Source organism: Thermobia domestica, chromosome 4, assembly GCF_964235325.1.
Source record: "Thermobia domestica chromosome 4, izTheDome1.hap1.1, whole genome shotgun sequence".
Taxonomy (NCBI): Eukaryota; Metazoa; Arthropoda; class Insecta; order Zygentoma; family Lepismatidae; genus Thermobia; species Thermobia domestica.
In genome coordinates, this window is record NC_137457.1 from 256359171 (window position 1) to 256379965 (window position 20795).

Consider the following 20795-nt stretch of genomic DNA (forward strand, 5'->3'; position numbering starts at 1 on the left):
AAACAAACTCTTAAACTACAAATATAAATCACTGAGCAAAGCAACGTTTATTTAAAAATAATAAACGTATAACAGTTTCGCCAACTAACTGAATATATTGGCTTCATCAGACACTGTAACCATGAAGTCAATATTTTCAGTTAGTTGACGAAACTGTTACATATTTATTATTTTTAAAAATATATATTTTGCTTTGTTCAGTGATTTATATTTGTAGTTTAATTTATTTAAGATAGCAAAGCCAGTATGAACCAGTTAGTTAACGAAATCTTCAAGTTAATGATTTCTACAGGTTTGCCAAAAATAAATCAGTAATAAATTGTAGTGAAGAAAGAAAAATTACATGGTAAGGCAGAAGTCACAGGGTGCAACTTTAAAAGTAGTACTGGTATTGGGTAAGAAGTCCTTCTGCGAAGTTGGATTATGTATGCCGCCATCTTGATTCTAGATAAACGTTTTTAAATGAAAACTGAATAATGCAATGTTCAGCAAGGTGAAAATATGACCACAAATGCTATTATTGCTGTTAGTTTGTGAGGCGTCTATAGCCTATTAGTTTCAATAATCAATACTGAATTTTATATTGTACAACAATGCCTTAAGTGTGAAACACTATATTACGTTTAAAGTAGTTCATAAAAGTAACCCAAAATAATACCCAGCGAATACTAGGTAATTGGTCTTCTTACCACAGTATATGAGCATCATTGCAGCCATTTTAGTCAATGTTATTATTTTAAAATTAAGATATTTTAACCGTCGTAGATATTCTGTAATAGATGTTGAATAGTTGTCCAAGCACAACAGAAATAAATTACAGTATAGTGCAAGTGATTGAAGTTTGCTAACACCAACCTCAAGACTGAAAATGTATGGTTGCTGTCGGCAAAGTAGTGGAAAGGTTGAGTCGTTAAGACTGCAGGAGAGTGAAAGAATAATATATGAAAAGAGAAATTAATTTACATGTAATATAAGGGAAAGTGGATATAATGGAAGATAGTGCAGATTGAAAAGTATGTAGAAAATGTAATTGTAAAAAATACAACTATTTAAAAAGAAGAAACTAGAAAAAAAAATTTGAGAAGTGAATGTAGGTGTTACGAATTGTTAAGACCAGGATGGCATTTTGTGAATACTCTGATGATGTATCTTCTTTCTTATCTTTCTGGGGAACATGAAAGGTGTTAGAGTGGGAATCTTGGACAGTTAAGGGGAAGGTATGGTCACATTCACTGTTGTGTGTTCTGGAAGAGGTAGATTGTGCTGGGTTGGTTATTGGTTTAAAGTTTAAGTTCCCTTTCAGCACCGAGGCTATATGAGAGTGGATCCACAGCTTTAACATGAAATCCAACGACATTTGACCGTCGTAGGAGTATCTGTGATTATAGATGCAAAACAGAAGAGAAGTTTCCGTTTTGCCAACGTAAAAGGCTAAACTGAGTGCATTTAAGAAAGTAAATGAAGTACAAGAATCACAAGTTCCAGAATGGTGGAAATCATATGTTATCTTTGTAACGAAGCACTGAAAGGTAAAATTGGCATTAAACAACGGATAAATTGTACATGTGGATGTTCTGATATTTTTTTTCTGTGGTGTGTTTCAAGGTACTAGTTTTGTAATGAGAATGTGAAAGTAAGAGGTCTTCGGTAGGTTGGGAAAGATTTTTTGATTTTCAGTGAAGCGGTGGGTATAGTGTAAAAGGAAGCTTACTTAGACTCGAATAATATTTAATAAAGAAGTTGAGAGTAGAGGTATTTACAATTTTTATTTTATTTTATTTTATTTTTTAACGCGAAATTGTTCGTTGACGTTTAGTGTGTTTTGGATGGTGAGTGCTGAGGAAATGATCAAGAGGTAGTTGTGGATGGACCGTGTTATTGAATATAAAAGATGCGGATTCAGACAGTCACCAAAGTACAGGCCAAGTGAATGTCTGATGTAGTAAAGGCAGGATATTTCGAGGTGGAAATATTACATAATAAGAGTAGATTCGATATGTATATTTACTTTTCGAAATGGTAGTAACTTTCATTTATTAATTTCACTTATTTATTTAAGGACTCCGGATACCAATACTGATGACATGGGAAAGGAAGAAGCTTTAGTAATTTGGAAGGGCTATGTTAATATGGTTGACGTTTCCAAATTTTATACATGTGCATTTGAGGTAAGTGAGATTCAGGAATTTCTTTATGTAAAAACGCAGAAGAAAATGTTATTATTGAGGCTGAATTTTGTCTTGCAGTGAAGTTATTATGCGAACTGGTCTATGAGTAAAAATCTAGAATGTTGTATTTAACTACTTTTCCACTATATGCTACAGTTTGGCCTCTTTATCTTTAGAGAAGTCTCCCGTTTGGCATGAACAGTGTGCCCACTTCAATACACGCGTCCGTGCTTTCCCGCCTGACGTACTACAGACACACTTATCTCACCTAAATCACTATTAACAACGTAATCCTAAACGTTACCAACTCATACGTCTTACGTGTTGTAAACTACAATGTTTCCATAATTATTATAACAATCTATATACTTACCAATTTAATGGAAACACCTGGAAAGAGTGCAACTTTGTGACATGGAATGAAGTCACAGATGTTGGGAATGGTAGTAGGTGGAATATTACACCATTCCGCATGCAGTTCATCACTCAGTTTCATGAGAGAGGCTGAATCTGCGCCGGATTCATGTCTTCAAAACAGACCGCAGATGTTCAGTTATACGAGGTTCGGGGATTGAGACAAGGGATGTGTTCAACATCTCGTTGTTCCTCAAACCACGGCATAATAACCCCAACTGTTTGAATGGGATAATTATCATCTTGGAATATGGCGACATTGCTGTAAACGTTATGGTGATCCTTATTATGAACTAATTTGAGGATATTCATTTTATTTTATGTGTTGGGCTTCAAGAAGTGCATTTCGTTTCATTTCTGCATTTTCTTTCATTTTACGTTACAATGCACTCTTTGTTCACGCTTGATCCTCACCCGTGGGAACTATTCTAATAACGTATTCTCATTTACCATTCTTATACATCATGATAATACTCCAGCCAATGAGAGTACATGTTCAGGCGAAACGAATAAAAATTCGTATGTTATGAGGGGTTTGAGACCTCATTTTACGCCTGAATTCGTCAGGGCAGCAGGAAGAAGGAGAAAGCATTCTGAAAGATGGCGGAGTAACGACTGAGCCTGCGTTGTGGTTCGCAGACTACACTATAAAAAATGCTGCTTGAGACTGTTGCAATGTAGCTTGAATTGCCTTTATTTATCACATGATGAAACCAGTGCTCTAACCGAATTATTTTTACATTATAGGACACTTGTGTAGAAGATAAATAAATTCTGTTCAATAATTTTAACAGCGATCAACTGGAAAGGGAGCTGCTACTTTTTTAAGGGTTGAAAAGACACAGCAAGTATGTTCAAATGATGAGTTTACCAGGAACAATATAAAAAGATGTAAATAATAATAATTACAAATGTACAATAATAAATAAAAATTAAACATTAAATACAGAAAAATAAAGAACTGTCGAGCAAACTTTTTTAAAAAAAATAATAAGTTAATGGCGGGAAGAAAGACATTTGTCATGTGATGTTAATATTTTGAAGAAAGAAAATTAAAGGTACGGTCCTTAGCTGTTTTCTAAATCGAACTTCACAAGCTTAGTTAAGAGCTCTTTAATCAGTATGATCTAGTTCTATTGTAGTCTCAAAAATATGCCGACAGATTTATTTTCATTCATTTGTAGGTATCGGGTATGGCAAGTGACCTGGCGCAGGATCTACCCAAAACCCTGGATGTTGTAGGACGAATTAGTCCGGACGTTGTATGGGACTACATTTCAAAAATGAAGAAAACTGGTACAAAGGTATGTTTATTACAAATGTGTTTTATTGTAACCGAAATAGAAAGCACGCTTAATAAAAATGTAATTTCAAATCAAAATGCAGATGCATTATGAATATTTTTCACGTAATATCTTTAAAGTATTTTCTTTGGTTTATATGCAACCAATTTTTGTATTGTGCTTACCATATGAAAAGCCGTGACGCAGTTGTGTTCTATCAGACCGCCAACATTAAGTACTTTCGCCCGAGGTTGCAATTTTATTCGATGCATAAGTTCGTGCGGTTTTCTTCGGGTTGGCAGCAATGCGGCATGAAGCGATTGTTTATCGTTATTCCGTTGTTTTACCGTAGTTTGGAGTTTGTGTGTTGTGAAACACAGGTTTACTTGATTGTGAACGTATTATTGTATATGTTTCAGAGAAACTAATATGGAATGTCAAATTGAGAAAAGTGATCATTTCCGTCACATTTTACTCTTCGAGTTTAACCGAGGATCCAGTGCAGAAGAAGCTGCGAGAACAATTTGTGCAGTGTACAGGAATGAAGCAATTGCTGAAAGAACAGCACAGAAAAGCTTCACTTGACCAATTGCTAACAGATTTCTTCCAGTCAAAACCAAAACAGTTCTACAGGCGAGGCATTGAACTGCTACCTGAACGTTGGCAGAAGATTATAGATAGTGGAGGTTAATACATCACGGAGTGATTGTGATCGACAGTAAAATGTATGCAATGTATTGTTACACTCGTAGAATATTTTAATGTTATGTCTATGTTGTATTTGTATTTAAATTAACAGAACAGCAGAATAGAAATAAAATATAAGAACCGCATGAACTTATGCATTCACCCAATACTGCAGCAAACTAAGTTGTTGTACAGGCATAGGCATTCCATCTAACTCCTACTTGCAGATATTCCAGAGTGTCTATCGGTCAAGAAAGTCACTAAAAAGTCACGAAATCAGAAAACGGTCATGAAAGTCACGAAATTTAGCTTTTGGGTCACGATTTTTTTAACTGCAAATGTAAGTACAGATTGAAAAACAAAAGTTCTATAAAACGTCAAAATTCACCACCAAAAAGGTCTATGGTCGGCTTTAGACGCTACCAAATCGCAAGCAAAATACGTTTGTATCGCATAGATGAAAATTCGGCCTAATTCGCACCCAAATTCGCTCTTGAAAATGTTAGAAAATTTTATGATTTGGTAAAGAAAAGGTCACGAAAAAGTCACGAAATTTCATTTTGGAATTTTAATAGACACCATGTATTCATGCAGACATTCACAAGTTTCCTCACTTTTAAATTGTTTTATGGCTCTTTTAGTATTTAGTTTTGTAATTTCTTGTTTTTAATCATTCACAATTATCTCGACGCGTAGTAGCACGTGCTATAGGAATATCCAATCATGGGATTATTATATATTGTTTTGTTCAATCATGAATCACCAATTTTGTAATGTTGCTCTAGTGTATTGGTTGATGTCACAATTTTTCTTACAAAAGTAGATCGAGGAATGGTTAAATTCGACCATAGAATCTAATACACACACTTCCTGGTAGATGGTATGATCATTTAACATTACTGATTGCAGCGGAGAGTTGTATGACTTGTTCAATATGTGTTCATAATGAAATACAAAATTTTGAGTTGCGTGGTTGCTCATTAGTAGCGTTCATTTCTTGTACGAAGTGTCCCGGTTCGATCCCACGTCATGTAAGTTTGTGATGCACAACATTATTTCGTTTGCAGCTTCGTTCCACATTTTTTTATATTCTACAATTGTTTCATAATATACTTTCATTCATCGTCCTTTAAGCTACACATGCAGCTAAAATGCTGCTGCTATTTGCTAAACATGCATTTGTTATAGTGTCTTACTTAAATTAGTGCCTGTAACTTTGTCGATGGGGTTAGGAGTTCCAATCCGGCTAGAACCCCCTATTTTATCAGTGCAATTTTCAATTAAATTCTATACCTGAAAACTTTCATTAGATTTTTTTTTTTTTTTTTTTTCGGAATAATGTCCCATTTCAGCATTGAAGCCATATAAGATGTGAACCTTCTGAACCACATCTCAGTGAATATCGTACTCGACGTTCAGAGAAGCTGTGTATAATTAATTGACACTCGAGAGCAAAAATCAAGTGGAGTATTCAGTATGAGATTTATTTAGACTTTCATAGATTTATTTTTATACCTTACCTGTGACTTGTAGCTTAATTAAAGTGAAATTAAATTTGTAAATGGACTTACTGGCGGATTTTTACACATTTATTTTTCTGTTGTATTCAAACGTATCATATGTAAGTTCGTAGTTTTCATTACATTTACATGTTATTTACAATTGCTTTTTTTTTTTTTTTTTTTTTTTTTTTTTTTTTTTTTTTTTTTTTTTTTTAAAGGAAATTCTGGTAATACGTTTTATGCCAGCAGATGAGGATGAGAAGAGACCTTACTTAGCACTTTACTCGTATCTCTCCAGCAGAAACAGGTGAGATTTGCTTCCACCAAGCTAATCTTGTCTCTTTGAGATATTTATGTTAACCCAAAGAAATTTCACTTACTTTTTTTTTTAATTTTATAAGTTACCTGTCCATTGGCAACTCACAAAGAACGGACATAAATGTGTCATCCGGTCATCCAAATCAATCTAGCCCATTCGATAAACATAAAGTTATGTTCATGCACAAAAAATTAGGTGCCATGGCCAACGGAGTAAGTTCCTGGGGCCCATTAATCTTGTTAATATAAAGAAAATAGTAGACTCTCAGTTAAATAGCTATTGCATCAACACTGTTCATTAGAAAGTCATGGTTTATATTTATTCTCTTCAGCATGAAAAAAAAAAAAAAAAATTCCAGAGGTGTTATGTAGTGGGGTCCATAACGTACTTGAACAGGGAAAATTGGGGGAATGTCGGGAAAAGTCCGTCCAGAAATCCCTCCTATTGAACTTCGGACCCCTCTGGGGTACCCTCGGATAAAAGTACACAATCAAAATGTATCTCAAAAAGTACTATAGGCAATAAAAAATGTGTGTACCAAGTTTTGCATTGATAGACAGAATAGATATGAGGGAAAAGCTTGTATACCAATACTCTCTCTCTCTCTCTATATATATATATATATATATATATATATATATATATATATATATATATATACACTTATGTTTTCATGTGAGAGTTCAATTCTCAAATTGTTTGGTGTTGTTTCCCAACACCCTGTTTATTTTTTGCAAACAGCCTTGTCCTTATATCAAAAGCTCTTGATCAATGTTTATTGTTTTATTCTCACGATACATTGACAAACACAAAATTTGAAGGATCATACTGTAACAAACTAAAATGGTTGTGTGTTTTAACAACTACGTTCGTTCAAATTAAGATCTGGACAAACATTCAAAGTGTGTCTGAAGTTAATACGAAAGTCTTCTACTTACATACTTTAGTTACAACAAATTCTTTAACTGTGACGTGTTTTTCGCCTCTTACCCCAGGGTTGCTGTCAGTTTAGTAGCAATTCAGACGGTTCATTTTTCTTTTACAAGTTATCTTTTATCTGAAATACAGTTGTAATTGTCTCATTCATTCTTTACACCCTCCTCACCCACGGTTGGTATAAGATAAATAGCAGTTGAGGGTTTAACTTATCTGTTTCAAGCTACCTTTCACCTGCAATCAGTCAGTATTGCTCCATTCATTCTTTACACAAATTTTATTGTTGAGGCGACGATATATTTTCATTTGATGCCGTATTAGCCCATAATATCCGTAGTAGTTTCTTAATTGCATACGTAACTTACCAACAGTACAAGTTTCATATTCATTCTTTCTCCTCGGATTTTTTTTTCCGTAGAAGTTATTCTCTCCCTCCTCTTTGTTCTATGTTTAAGAGTGTAAAGACCGTACTTTTTCCATACTCTTAATCTGTCTCTTCTAGTTGCCATGTAACAAAACTGTCTTCTATCTGTTTTTCTGTGGTCTTTGTTCATTCCACTGAAAACTAGCCAAATTACATAGTGATATACAATAATAGATTTCAATACAATATTAACCGATATTGTGTTGCTTATGACCTTGTTGAATAACTGCATAAATTTTCAAAGAGTATACTATATCATTTTTAAATTTCCAAATTATGCAATGCATAAGTGTCGGAAGTCTTATACAACACATTTGTCCGTCCGTGTGTTGACAGGTATCAGCAGAAACGGTAAGAGGGATCGAATGCGGTATTTTGAAATCGATTCAGCGTCCTGATGATACCGTTCCATCTCCGATTAAAATCTATTCAAATGGGAAACTGATAAAATAAATGGTTTCAACATTTATCGGCATGGAACAAAATGGTATTAGACAGCGACAAGCGGTTTTCTGTAAACGATTCAGAGTGTCAGGGTGTCAACCCGCAGTACTTTACTAAAACCGAAAGTAGTTAAAATTTACTTTTATTTCTGGTTTTAGTACTGACTTCCGTAGAACAAAAACGATAAGAAATATTGAGATGTAGTTTTTGTAAATCGATTTAGCTTCCCAAGAGTAGATTCCACCTCCTCCCATAATCCTGTATTGAATCCGGAAAGGGTTAAAATTAACCATTTCCGGTTTCAACATTTATCGCCATAGAACAATAATGGTAATAGATAACCCCCAATGGCTTTTCACAATGGAGTATATACCATGACAAACAGCAGCATTTTACCAAAATCGGAAATAGTTTAAATTTACTACTAATTCCTGTTTCAATACTGACTTCCGCAGAGGAAAAACTGGTAAGAGATATCGAGATGCAATAACTCCCCAAGAGTAGGTTCTTTCTCTTTCCTTAACTATCTATTCAATCCGGAATTGGTTCAAATTAACCATTTCTGGTTTCAACCTTACCGCCATAGGCCAAAAACAATAAGGCGTATTGAGTAATGGCTTTCTGACTTGGATTCAGTGTCTGAGGAACAGATCCTATTTTTGATCTTAATAATCTATTGCGGTTATAGTAGTTACTTATATACTACCTCAAGTTTAGTATTTAATGGCCATAGTTTGAAGTCAACTCTAGTGTCACACTGTGAAATGAAACTCACTTGTTTTATTTATGAAAATAATAACAAGTAATAGCCATAGCATCTATTTTATTGTACTAAAATTACAACTTAATGGAACGCAGTATGATAACTTTCAGAAATATATTACGGGTCGATATTCAATATCTGTTCTGTCGTGTGTTGTGTTGTGTTTGTAATCCTCTGCTAGATTTTGTTCTCTCACCTTTCTGAGAGCTTAACATGGCGTGTCTTTCTAAGAATAATACTGAACTGTTTCTATTTAGATCTTTCTCGAACTGCTTCTTGATATAGAGAAAAAGAAAACTTGTACTTGCAAGCATAAATAGTAAATCTGTAGGATTTCGAAAACTCGAGAACGAAAACTTTTTGAAGCACTGGAAATCAACCAAAGCTATCTTTCAGCTTTACTATTTATACATTGTGCTATAGAGTGGAAATTTTGCTTTCCTGTACAGCAAGTAACAGTCAAAGCGATGGGAATAGAAGCATTTAAGTGTTACTATGAGAAAAAAATAGCCAGGTGAAGTTCTCAGGAAGGTGAGAGAACATTCCGTCGAACGCAACTGATACGTGTATATTTGGCAACCCGCTTCCTCTAAGTATTTTCAGAGTCAGAGATGCTTTGAAGGCAACATGCAAAAGGGAAAGAGTTCCTTAGAGCTAGGGAGATAGCAGTTTAGAGAAATGGATTCTTGAAAATTTTGCAGAATAAATTTTCGATCAGACATCAGTCAGTTCGTACATTCACCGACGATAACTATAAAAGAAGTAAAATTTGAACAAGCACTTCGGTTTCTCATTAAAGACCTATTTATTTTTCTGGTCATTAACGTCCTGTGAATGATAAGGAAGTTCTTGTAATAGACATATTCCTTGTTAGAGGAAATCAGGACATGTTAATCACGCACACATTAGTGGTAATGTAGGAAAGTCTTTTAGAAACCAATATACATTATTTTACAGTATGTCATTTCAGATGGTCAAAATACAAAGGATATTTAACATTAGGTGTATAGAAATGAAAATCCTAAAGAATGGTCTAGTTACAAGATACACAGGTGGGCAATACTAGAGATTACTAATAATAAATATAATTCGAGGAATTGCAGTTTGGAACCAATTTAACACGTTTAACTGTGCTATATAACGTGTTCTTGTTAACAAGTTTTCGACTTAAACCTTGAAAATACATTTTAGAATTTGGTAAACGTTTTTCAGTGCTTATGTGCGTCACGCATTGTTTCTTTGATTCAGAAACTTGTAACTTGATACATACCATACGGCATTTTTAAACCATAACTTTTCATAATTGAAGCCTTACCTTAATTTAAATGGTATTTTTTTTTTTTTTTTTTTTCATTTATCATTCATTTCATATTTATCAAACTTCTCGTTCAACGCATTTAACCAGTTCGTTTTGTTTGATTTTTAACTCTTGTAAATTATTTGATGTTATAGTTTTTTTAAATTTCCATTTCATGAATATAGATATTAAATTTCTGTATTTTTGTTGTAGGTTCGGTGTTGTAGGCAATGCGTCTAAACTTGTGAAAGATTTCTACGTATTGCCATTAGCCAGCCATAGTCCAGTGCCACAAATTCTTCTTCCTCTGGATGGCCCTGGTAAGTAATTTACTAACAGTAACTTAATTTTATTACAGCATATTTGGTGAAGAAATTGTTTTCATTAGTCTTTAAACAGCATAGTACAATGACAGAATAAAGTAATACTGTGTAACTTTCAGAAAAGAAACTTTTAACCAGTTCGGTCTGTTTGATTTTCAGCTCTTAAAAATAATGAGTGTATACAGTATACGTAACTCCTGGATCGATTTCAGTGAAACTTTGTAAAGTGAAAAGTTTCAGTTGGCCTAGTTAAAGGAGTTTCTGAATGTATGAGAAAAGTATATATAGCTTGCACATATAACAACCGTAATATGAAGTGGTGGAGAAAAACTGCAATGTAGTAGTAATAGTAACGAAAGTGGAAATAAGTGGGAAAGATGAAGTGGATGAAAAAGCTTGGAAAAACAAAGGAAAAAAAAAAACAATAAATAATATGGTTACTTGCACTTAATCCTCTCCCTAATGCTGTTCGTGAACCGATACAATTTGTATCAATGGAATTAATGTAAATGCGATAAATCCGTTCCCCGCCCCAGAAACATCCTGACTTGTGTATAGATTTACTTGTGGCAGAATTACATATACGAGTATAGTAATATAAAATATACCTGTATTCAGTATAACTGTACCGTTGTGGCTGATAGTTACTGGCGTAGGTAGATGGTAGAGGAGGAGGAGTAGCTATAATGAAGGTTTATTTTAAAGAATAATTAAAAAAAAAAAGTATAAGAAAACGCAGCAATGGGACTGTAGATAGCACGCAAATCGGAATATAATTGTTGCTGTTAGGGAGCTGAAAACATGGCACCAAAGCCATGTGTATACTTTCGTGTGCTGAAGCATTGTTCCCGGATCGACTCAAGATTTATTCGGAAATTGTATTCATGGATTAATTTGTTCATGACCCGAGATACCACTGTATTGCTACAGAATGAAAAAGCAGATTTAATATAAAGTATAGTTATAATGGAATATAAATAATAATAATAATAATAATAATAATAATAATAATAATAGTGGCAGCATTCACCACTATTATTCGGAGAAGGAACAATAAGGAAGAAGAATACAGGCGCTTTTGTCCACGCTCACAGTTGACGGAGAATGAAAATGTGTGTTCTTATCTCATTCTGAAGAAGGGAGGGGAATAGGAATGAAGATTTTTTAAAATGTCAATTTGAAAATTTTGAGAAAAGCTTGAGTTGTTATACTCGTACGTACATAGGGTAAATAGAGAACTGGGTGTTGTAGGAATAATAATGATTATGAGTTGGATGAATAACAGTAATTGGATGAGAGATGGGCAGAGTGGATGAGCAGATCTAGGAGGTAGATGAGATTGGAGGAATATCAGCTGTTATTTTATTTATTTATTTTATTTTATTTTTTTAAATTTTTTTTTTATTTTATTTTATTATTTTTTTTGGGGGGGGGGTTAAAAGTCAACCATACGTCAAAGATAGAGCAGATGTTTCAAAAAGAACAAAAATCAACAGTTTCTGTGGTTGCTTGACAAAACTTTACGTATGGCGGTTTGGGGACCAAAACAGCATTTTAAATAGACATATGTGATCCTTCCTTACCCTTATTTATTTTCTCTTTAATGTTATTCCATAGGTTTTGAAGATTATAGGCCTCATCTTCTATTGGGCATAGTAGTTAGATCTCGTCGCAAACCTCTAGAGAAATACAGACCTCGTCCTCCTGATACTCGTGTGAAGAAGGCTGCTGTAAAACCAGGTTGGTACTTTCGACACAAATAATTTATAGTTTTGTGTTGTTTTTCTTCATATATTACCAGTGTGTATAGAAAATATTTATATAAACTTTAAAAAAAAAAAAAAAACAATACGAGGTGCTACCCAAAATATCCAAGAATATCATTGTAAAAATCAGAAAACTATACTTATGTCCTAATGTCCTTCGTCACGTTCAAAGTAGTCCCAGCGTTGTTAACCCTTTTGGAAGGACTCTTGGAAAATTCTCAGGGTGAAGGGTGTTTAGGCCCGTTGCGATTCCACTTGAATGTCTTCAGTGGAGTCAAGACGTCATCCTTTCAACGCGAATGTCACCTTCGAGAACAGGTAGAAGTCGCATGGGGCTAGGTCAGGGGAATAGGGAATGTGGAGGACCGTTGCCATGTTGTTCTTGGCCAGGAATTCCCTCACAACGAGCGAGGTATGCGCGGGTGCGTTGTCGTGGTGTAGCAACGAGTCTTCCGTTTGCCACAGCTCTGGTCATTTGCGCCAAACATCTTCCCTCAGTCTCTTCAAAACCTCGCAGTAAAATTTCCTGTTGACATTCTGACCAGGTGGAACAAACTCCTTACACAATTCCTCAAATGTCGAAAAAAATTATCAGCATCAGCTTGGTATTGCTACGAATTTGTCAAGCTTTCTTTGGCTTTAGGGTGGCGTCTTCCATTGTGATGATTGCTGCTTCGTTTCCTGGTCATAATCATAGACCCAAGATTCATCACCTGTAATGACTGGATAAGAAGTTTGAACACTCTGGAACTCTTCGTCGCGGCTTAGTGTACGTCTGAATCCTAATGTTTTTTGGTTGATGCTGAGAAGGCGAGGGGCAAACTTCGCTGTAATTCGTTTCATGTTCAGTTCATCGGATAGAATTCGTTGACATGTACTGTACAACAATCGAAGTCTGTTGCAAACATCTTGAATTGTCTACCTTATGTCTTCGCGAATCACATCAAGCACTTTCATGATGATTTCCGGTATTGTGCATATTGACAGTCGAGCAGAATGTTTGTCATCTTTCACAGATTCGTGGCCTTCTTTGAAACGCTTGAACCACTCAGATGTCCTTACTTGACTCACTGCACTCCCACCAAATGCCTCTTTCAGCATGCGGTGGGTTTCAGCTGCAGTTTTTCTTCAACTTAACACAGAACTTGATGCAAATTCTTTGCTCCTTAACGTCAGTCATTTGACAAATCGCAGAAGCACTGAAACACGTCTTGACACATAACTACAACTCACAAGTGAATGCGCCAAAGATGACGCAACTTCGTGGTGCAGTAACTAATACATGTATCGCGAGACATCTAGCGGCGGAATGTCGTACAGCTACTGGTTTGCCTGGTAAAAAGTAAAAAATCTGATATTTTGAGTAGCACCTCGTATTAAAAGAAAAAATCTGGTATTTTGGGTAGCACCTCGTATTAACCGGAATCAATTAAAGCGCTAAAAAGCAGAAAATAATTCAGTACTATTACGTGTGTATATTTAAAAAAAAAAAAAAAGAAAGTTTGTGTCAAGCTAACAAATTAATGACTCACGAAATTACCATACAAACTGATTTTATATTAGACAATTTATTTGACTTGGCACAGACTTAAACAGTGGTAATGAATTATTTTATGATTCTAAGCTCTTTATTAATATTATTATTTTCTGTTTTTAGTGCGTTTTTTAAGTGTTTGATTTTCTTTTCAGTTTGTTTATTTTATTACGAAGGTGTGCTGAAAATCCCTGGCTTTGCGAAGAAAACAAGTATTAGAAGCCCGAGATTACATATTTATTGAATGTATTTCCCATTGAAATCAATGCACTTTCGATAGCATTGTTGCTTTACTAGCCCATGCAAAAAAGAAAAAAAAAACTTTTCATTGTCCCTCAAACCAGCTCTCAGCAGCCTGTATGACGTCATAAATGTCTTCTAAACGGCGACCCTTCAGCTATTTTTTTCAGGTTGGGAAATATAAAATAGTCAACAGGGGTCAGGTCTGGAGAGTAAGGTGGGTGGTGAATCAGTTGGAATCTCAGGGTGGCCAATTTGGCAGCAACAATATTGGACTTGTGTACGGGTGGATTATCGTTCAACATAATGATCCCTTTCGTGAGCTTTCTTCGGTCTCTCCTCTTAATGCCTCTATCAGCTGGTCTAGAAGATTAGCATAATACTGTCCGGTGATAGAGGCGCCATTCGGTAAATAGTCTACCATTATAATGCCATCTTTGTCCCAGAAAACGGACGTCAGGACTTTTTTGGCCGATTTCTGGATACGGAACTTTCTGGGGCAGGGGGAATCAGTATGGCGCCATTCCTTTTAACTTTTCCTTGATTTCGGGATTATAAATATGGAGCCAGGTTTCATCCTCTGTCACTAGTGTGTAGCCAAAAAGTCATTTGTCTTTTCAAAATGGGCCAAGGTGGATTTGGATGCTTCGACACTTTTTTTTATAAATCTGTACTCAAAAGTTTTGGCACCCATTTCGCTGAAAGCTTGCACATGTGTAGAAGTGTGGTAATAATATAACCACTTCGCTCCCTGGAGATATACAGTATCTGGGCAGTCTTTTTGGCGGATATTCGACAATTTTCAAGAATCAGCGCATGGACAGCATCTCATATTTGCTGGTCTGTTGAGGTTGACGAGGGTCCGCTGCGGGGCTCATGTTCTACCGTGAAATGCCCAGTCTTAAAACGTGATATCCAGGCTTTTACGCAGGGGTTATATTTGTCCCGTAGTGTTTGGCACATCTTCATATGAATTCCCTTTGCAGTGTGTGCCTGGAGCCATAAGAACTTCATAACGGTCCTCAGCTCCGACGACGTGAAACTTCCTCATGCCTTTTCCACCTCACCTTCTACCTGCAATGATAGATGATATACAGTTAGGATTCAGTTGATTTTTAATACAGTTACATATTAAGATATGAGGCTTTCATATGCCAAGAATTTTATTTGTGTACTTCAATTTAAAGGGAACAAAGCCAGGAACTTTTCAGCCGCTTCTCGTATTTTTTTCACTTGTTTGTTACCCCAGTAGTTTAGTAGTTCGATACCTACATACACTAAAGCTAGGTTACTACCTATAAAATGGATCGTACTACGAAATGTGCGTGAACATTTTAATTTTGTCTACGTTGTTACAGGAATATACATGAACATATACACAGTATTATCTGCTGTGAAGTGATTCACTGTCTGACTTTGAAGACTTTCATCAGATCCTGATGCAATTTGTGTAACCTGCAAAAAAGTATATTTTTTTGGAAAAAAAAATTACATTTATGTTAGTTATGCCTGAAGATTCCGACAATGAAGTCGGGTTAATTACGATATTAACATCATCAGCCACTGAAGAATTTCACCTCGTTAGTTAGACTTTCAACCACGATGTGATTACCACATCGATCAAATAGAAGTCTATAAAAGCACGGGGACTTATTTATAGGGTAGGAAAGGATTTCCGAAACAATTCGTACGTTGAAAATGCCATATTTTACATATATAAGGACAGAGTATTCATCAACGGTATGGAATCCATACATTCACAATATCAGTAATTTGAACGTATCCAAAATAATTTCTCTCATAAAAACACATGTGTATCCAAGATCTGAACACTATTCCACTCTCAATAGAAAGTAAAACATAGCTCAGTATATAGAGTACTCTCAGCTATAAATCACAAAGCAATAGCACTTTCGATAAGGTGGCGCTCATCCTCAGCTGTTTTAAGTTTGAAAAAACGTTAGAGGCTAAAACATGTGAGGAGGTGAAAGTATAAAAATGATCATTCGAAGTAAACAGAGTACTTCACGTCCACGTAGTTTTATGAAGAATGAACCCACGTAAAACGCTATGCAGATAGTTACGTTTACTGTAGTTCTTTTCTTTCCAACTGACTAGTGCCATAGCGAAAACGTCACTCCGTATGTGATTAATTTTTCCTTTGCCCTGATTGAGTTCAGAGTTAACTTTATGAATGTAAAAAGACTCCTTAATTTTACATTCAGTCCTAGGTTATGCTTTTTCCATTGCGCACACGTTAACAATATCATGTTTTATTTTTCTTACGGTGCAGTGACAGTCCGGATAAATTGCTATAGGTAAAGAGTCCTACTAGCGTGAACATATTCAGCTATTCTGGTACAGATGTTCCTTATGATTCGACTTACAGTCAGTTTATCATACTGGCAAGTGACATTGTAAAACTATCTCCCACGTGATAGTTGAGAATCGGTGAAGTAAGATTTGAAGTTACCTATTTCGCATTTTATTTGGAGGGAACTTTTTAAGCAGTAATACTATATTCTTATAATATTTTCTTTAACTTTGCAGGAACGTACATCAGAGGGATGCCAGTTCATTTCTCCGTGGTAATTCTGGTAGATTCTTTGTGCAAGGCTAAACATTTCTTGTTGACCCTGATTGTACCATTTGATTAACACAAGTATGTCCGCGCTTTCACAAATATCCATTTTGGTTCCTTGTTATATAGAACATTTCTTGAAAGTGCAACTGTCAATTTACACTTCTGTTGTAATAAGTCTCTTCTAACCGCTCATCTACTAGATCCAGTTATGATCATTTAGTACTACTTTTTTAGTATCATTTTGTTAAAACATTTTAATTACAGATTCTATTTAAACACCGATGCTACAAAGATTTTATTTAAAGGCCAGTGTCAACATTTGATTTTCTTCTTCAATTTGTACATTTGAAATGAATATTCTTTCGGTTTTGAAGCAAAGTAATCTATATTTCACTAACATACAGTATGTTTTTCTCGCAGATTAGAATACTGTCAACTAATGTCTTCACTTACCTGTTGGACAAGCATTTTAGGCACTACACATTCCTCTTTTTTCGCACTTACCACATACAGGCTTGTAATAACTTACATAAATTCTAGAAGAATGTTGGTTGGTTACCTTTACATTTTTCACGAATCCTACATTTTTATGGCTTGTTGCAATCAGGATTGAAAGATTTCAGTTCGAGATGTTCGCTTCTTTTGTACAATGTTCCCAGCAACATTCCGATCATATAGTCGATGTGGATCAACTCAATTGCACGAACTTCCTTTCACTGTATGTTTCGAGTTAACGCAAACAAGAAGCCAAACTTTTATACCGAACTTACCTGGTTTGCTTATTGTGTATTGTGTAAATGGACATTTGTCCTTTGATGGAAGAAGTTGTTCGTCTACAGTAAGATTAGCGCCTGTTTTATAACATGCAGCACTATTTTGAATGAATGGGTCCCATATAGAAGATTTAGAATAAATTTATCAGTTACCAGACGTTCGTACCTGTTAGACTTGGTCAGATCTCGTATATTTTCATAATTTTTCCCATTCATTTCATGTCATAAACTGTGTGAAAAACAACGGACCTCGTACAGAAGATCATAAGCTATTTATATATAAATTCTTTCTCCCTTTCCATAAAGAATAGCAATAAAAGCTTCTAGTTCGTCACTTTTGAAGCGTTGATTTGCTTCAGTTCATTGCATGATTTTATATTGAGGATCATACTATTACTTGTTATAAAGTCCCCGCGCTTAGAGGATTTTCTTTGTTAACATGTCTTCGCATATGTGATAAATCCCGGGGGTTTCACGTATGATGTTTTGTGCGGGATGAGGTCCTGCGATGTGTCTAGGAACCGTAAATTTCAACAGCGTGCCATCACTAGAATCTTGTCCCCTAACTCAAGTTTATTTGTAGCTTCTACCTGCTGATTACCGCAAGAATGATCCCTTTTCCCTTTTATTTCCATACTAACCGAACTGATGTTTAAAAATATGATTCATTGTCTCCGGACTCTGTGCTCTTGGCATTTGATGTCTCTTGTACAGGAAAGGTATCTTCTGAATCTTTAACACGACAAGAAAGATTCGATTGTAATTGGTTACTTGCATTTCTCATAATACTAGCACGACTCTCGTGGTTCGTAATCATAGTCACTTTCACTGCGCACGTTATGTACACGAATATACGGTAGTTTGTAAGTATTGTCACCTTTAGTGTCTTGACTTCGGTCACTCAATCTCAAGGTCCCGTGAGTTGGTTGAAAATTTCTTCATCTGTAAGCATGTATAATAGTGAATACAGGTATTTTTCGTATATATAATACAGCAATTTTTTTACTGTCACATAAGAATCTTCACATTTACCACAAAAATGGTTTACCTGAGTCTGGATTATTCAAAATGTCTTTCCCTCCAGGTATATGAGAAACACACTGCTGTATATGGAATATCATAGAAAATTGATGTGAAACTAAAAATATATGTATGAAAAATATAAGACCCAATACGGATCATACTATTAATATATGTAATATGTGTGTGGGGGGGAGGGGGGAACGTAAGAACCAATATGGATCGGAATGCTCAAAATATATGTATGAAAATGTAGAGGCCGATATGACCCCTTCGGAGGGTCCAGGTATACCTCGAGATATCTCCGTTTGTATAGATATTCGTCGTGTTAGTATATTGCAGACCTCCTGCCGGGACCAAATATATTATCTTTAGATATCACACTCTTGGCTTCACACTTAGATCTGGAAAAACTTCTTTTAGGAGAGCCAATTTATTTTCAGACCTTCCTGAGAACCGTAATCCGTAAATAACAGCACCTCATAAAAATAGGACAGAACAATGGTTTTCAAGTGTATATTAATCTAATGACACAAACAGGTTCACCAAAGATACATAAACCTTGCATTCAATAACCAGACAAGATTACCTTGAAGAAATGGATTGGCATCCCTTTCGTTTCATATGTGTCTGCAGAGATAAAGAAAATATTAAAAAAATATAGTATTAATGCTTCAGAAGTTCACCGATTCTCAACCATCTAGTGGGGTTTAAGATGTCACTTGCTATAGCGATAAACTGAATATGGATCAAACGAAAAGGAACATTGCACCAGAATAGCAGACCATTTTTGCGCTACTAAAACTCTCCACTTACAGTAATTATCCGGACTGTCATTGTCCCTTAAGAAAAATAAACATGATATTATTAATGTGTGCGTAATGGAAAAAGCAAAAACTACGACTGAATGTAAAATTAAGGAGTCTTTTTATATTCATATAGTTAACCTTGAACTCAATCGGGACAAAGGAGAAATCAATTCAATATGGAGTGACTTTTTCACTACGTACTACTGTCGGTTGGAAAGAGGAGCAATAACAGTGAACATGACTGTCTACATAGTGTTTAACATGGGCTCGTTGGTGACATGAAGTAGTTTTTTTTTTTTTTTCGAATGATCATTTTTATTCTTTTACCTTCTCACATGTTCTTTTTTTTTTCCTTTTTAATCTTTTTCAAACTCAAGTTAGCCATGTTCATCGACATTGCTCTTGTTCTGTAATTTATAGCGATAAATGTGAAGCGTTGCCTTTTACTTGCTATTGTGGTTATCACTGCTTGCAATCTATACTACTATACTATTCCAGTTTATTAACAAACTTTAAAATTCCTTTATTAATGACCCGCAGAGCAGTCAGTGACGTTCTATTTATTCATAAATTGTTACACAAGAAATTTGGTAATATAAACTCCTTAATGAAATTAAAATTAAACACCGCAATCGAAGATTTTTGTAACTGTAAGAAACTCGAAACCTGTTAACCTCAACATTCTTCAGTATAGAGAATTTCCACTTTCTTCAAAAGCATTGTAAAGCGTAATTCGAATTTTGATATATTTGACACAGCGAAGGGATTCAAAAGGAAAATTATTAATTGTGTAAATGCAAGAAATAAATTGAGTCTCTGTAATGTAGTAGAATGTCTGTAGTGTACCTTTCAATAAATAAATAACTTGCTTAATTGTAGCAAAAATGCTGATACAGAGGTTGGTGTATTTATATTGAGCCGAATTTGAATATGCCACAGAGAATTCCCTAAACTCCAGTTTCCTAGTCTATACGACAATAAATTACAGCAGCAGTTTCACCGTGTAACTGGAGGTTCTGTTTTGGTGCAGTTCAACCTGGTTCATATCTTTTCGAACAGTGCTGAGATTTCATGCTGATACGTTTGTCAAATGAGTCTGGTAGTACGCAGCACTCATTGTGACGTTTCGCTCCACCTTTCGGAGATGCAGTTTGCCTCTATACGAGAAACCGGCCATAATCATAAGCCCTTTCAGGAAACTCTCTTCGCACTGGCGGAAGAACGTACTTCAGCCCATGACGTCAACAGGTTTGTGTGTAGTGGCACGAACTTTACCACAGTCTGTAAAGCAAACCACACCTCATCAAGGGTAACAACAAACTTCCACCGATCGCCCGCGAGATGTCGTTCATTCAGCCTCCTGTAGTTCCTTTTTCGCTCAGCCACATAACACGATTTTAGAGCGTGCACACTGGTCTTGTGAACGATCGTGAGTTGTAAATTCCTGTAATGGCGTATATTACAGTACATTCCTATAATATACAGTAATACAAACTGTAAGAAGTGATT

At 35.3% G+C, this 20795-nt stretch overlaps 1 protein-coding gene across 5 annotated transcripts in view; it reads left to right on the forward strand.

Annotated features, from left to right (window-relative positions):
- The window catches only part of pps (protein partner of snf), a 215954-nt gene that overhangs the window by 185487 nt on the left and 9672 nt on the right, over positions 1-20795 (forward strand). For all 5 annotated transcript variants that reach the window (XM_081755781.1, XM_081755784.1, XM_081755782.1 and 2 more), the window contains 5 exons: positions 2060-2168; positions 3767-3886; positions 6273-6361; positions 10451-10557; positions 12178-12300. In XM_081755781.1, the coding sequence (XP_081611907.1) occupies positions 2060-2168; positions 3767-3886; positions 6273-6361; positions 10451-10557; positions 12178-12300 (548 nt within the window). The remainder of the gene's footprint in view (positions 1-2059; positions 2169-3766; positions 3887-6272; positions 6362-10450; positions 10558-12177; positions 12301-20795) is intronic.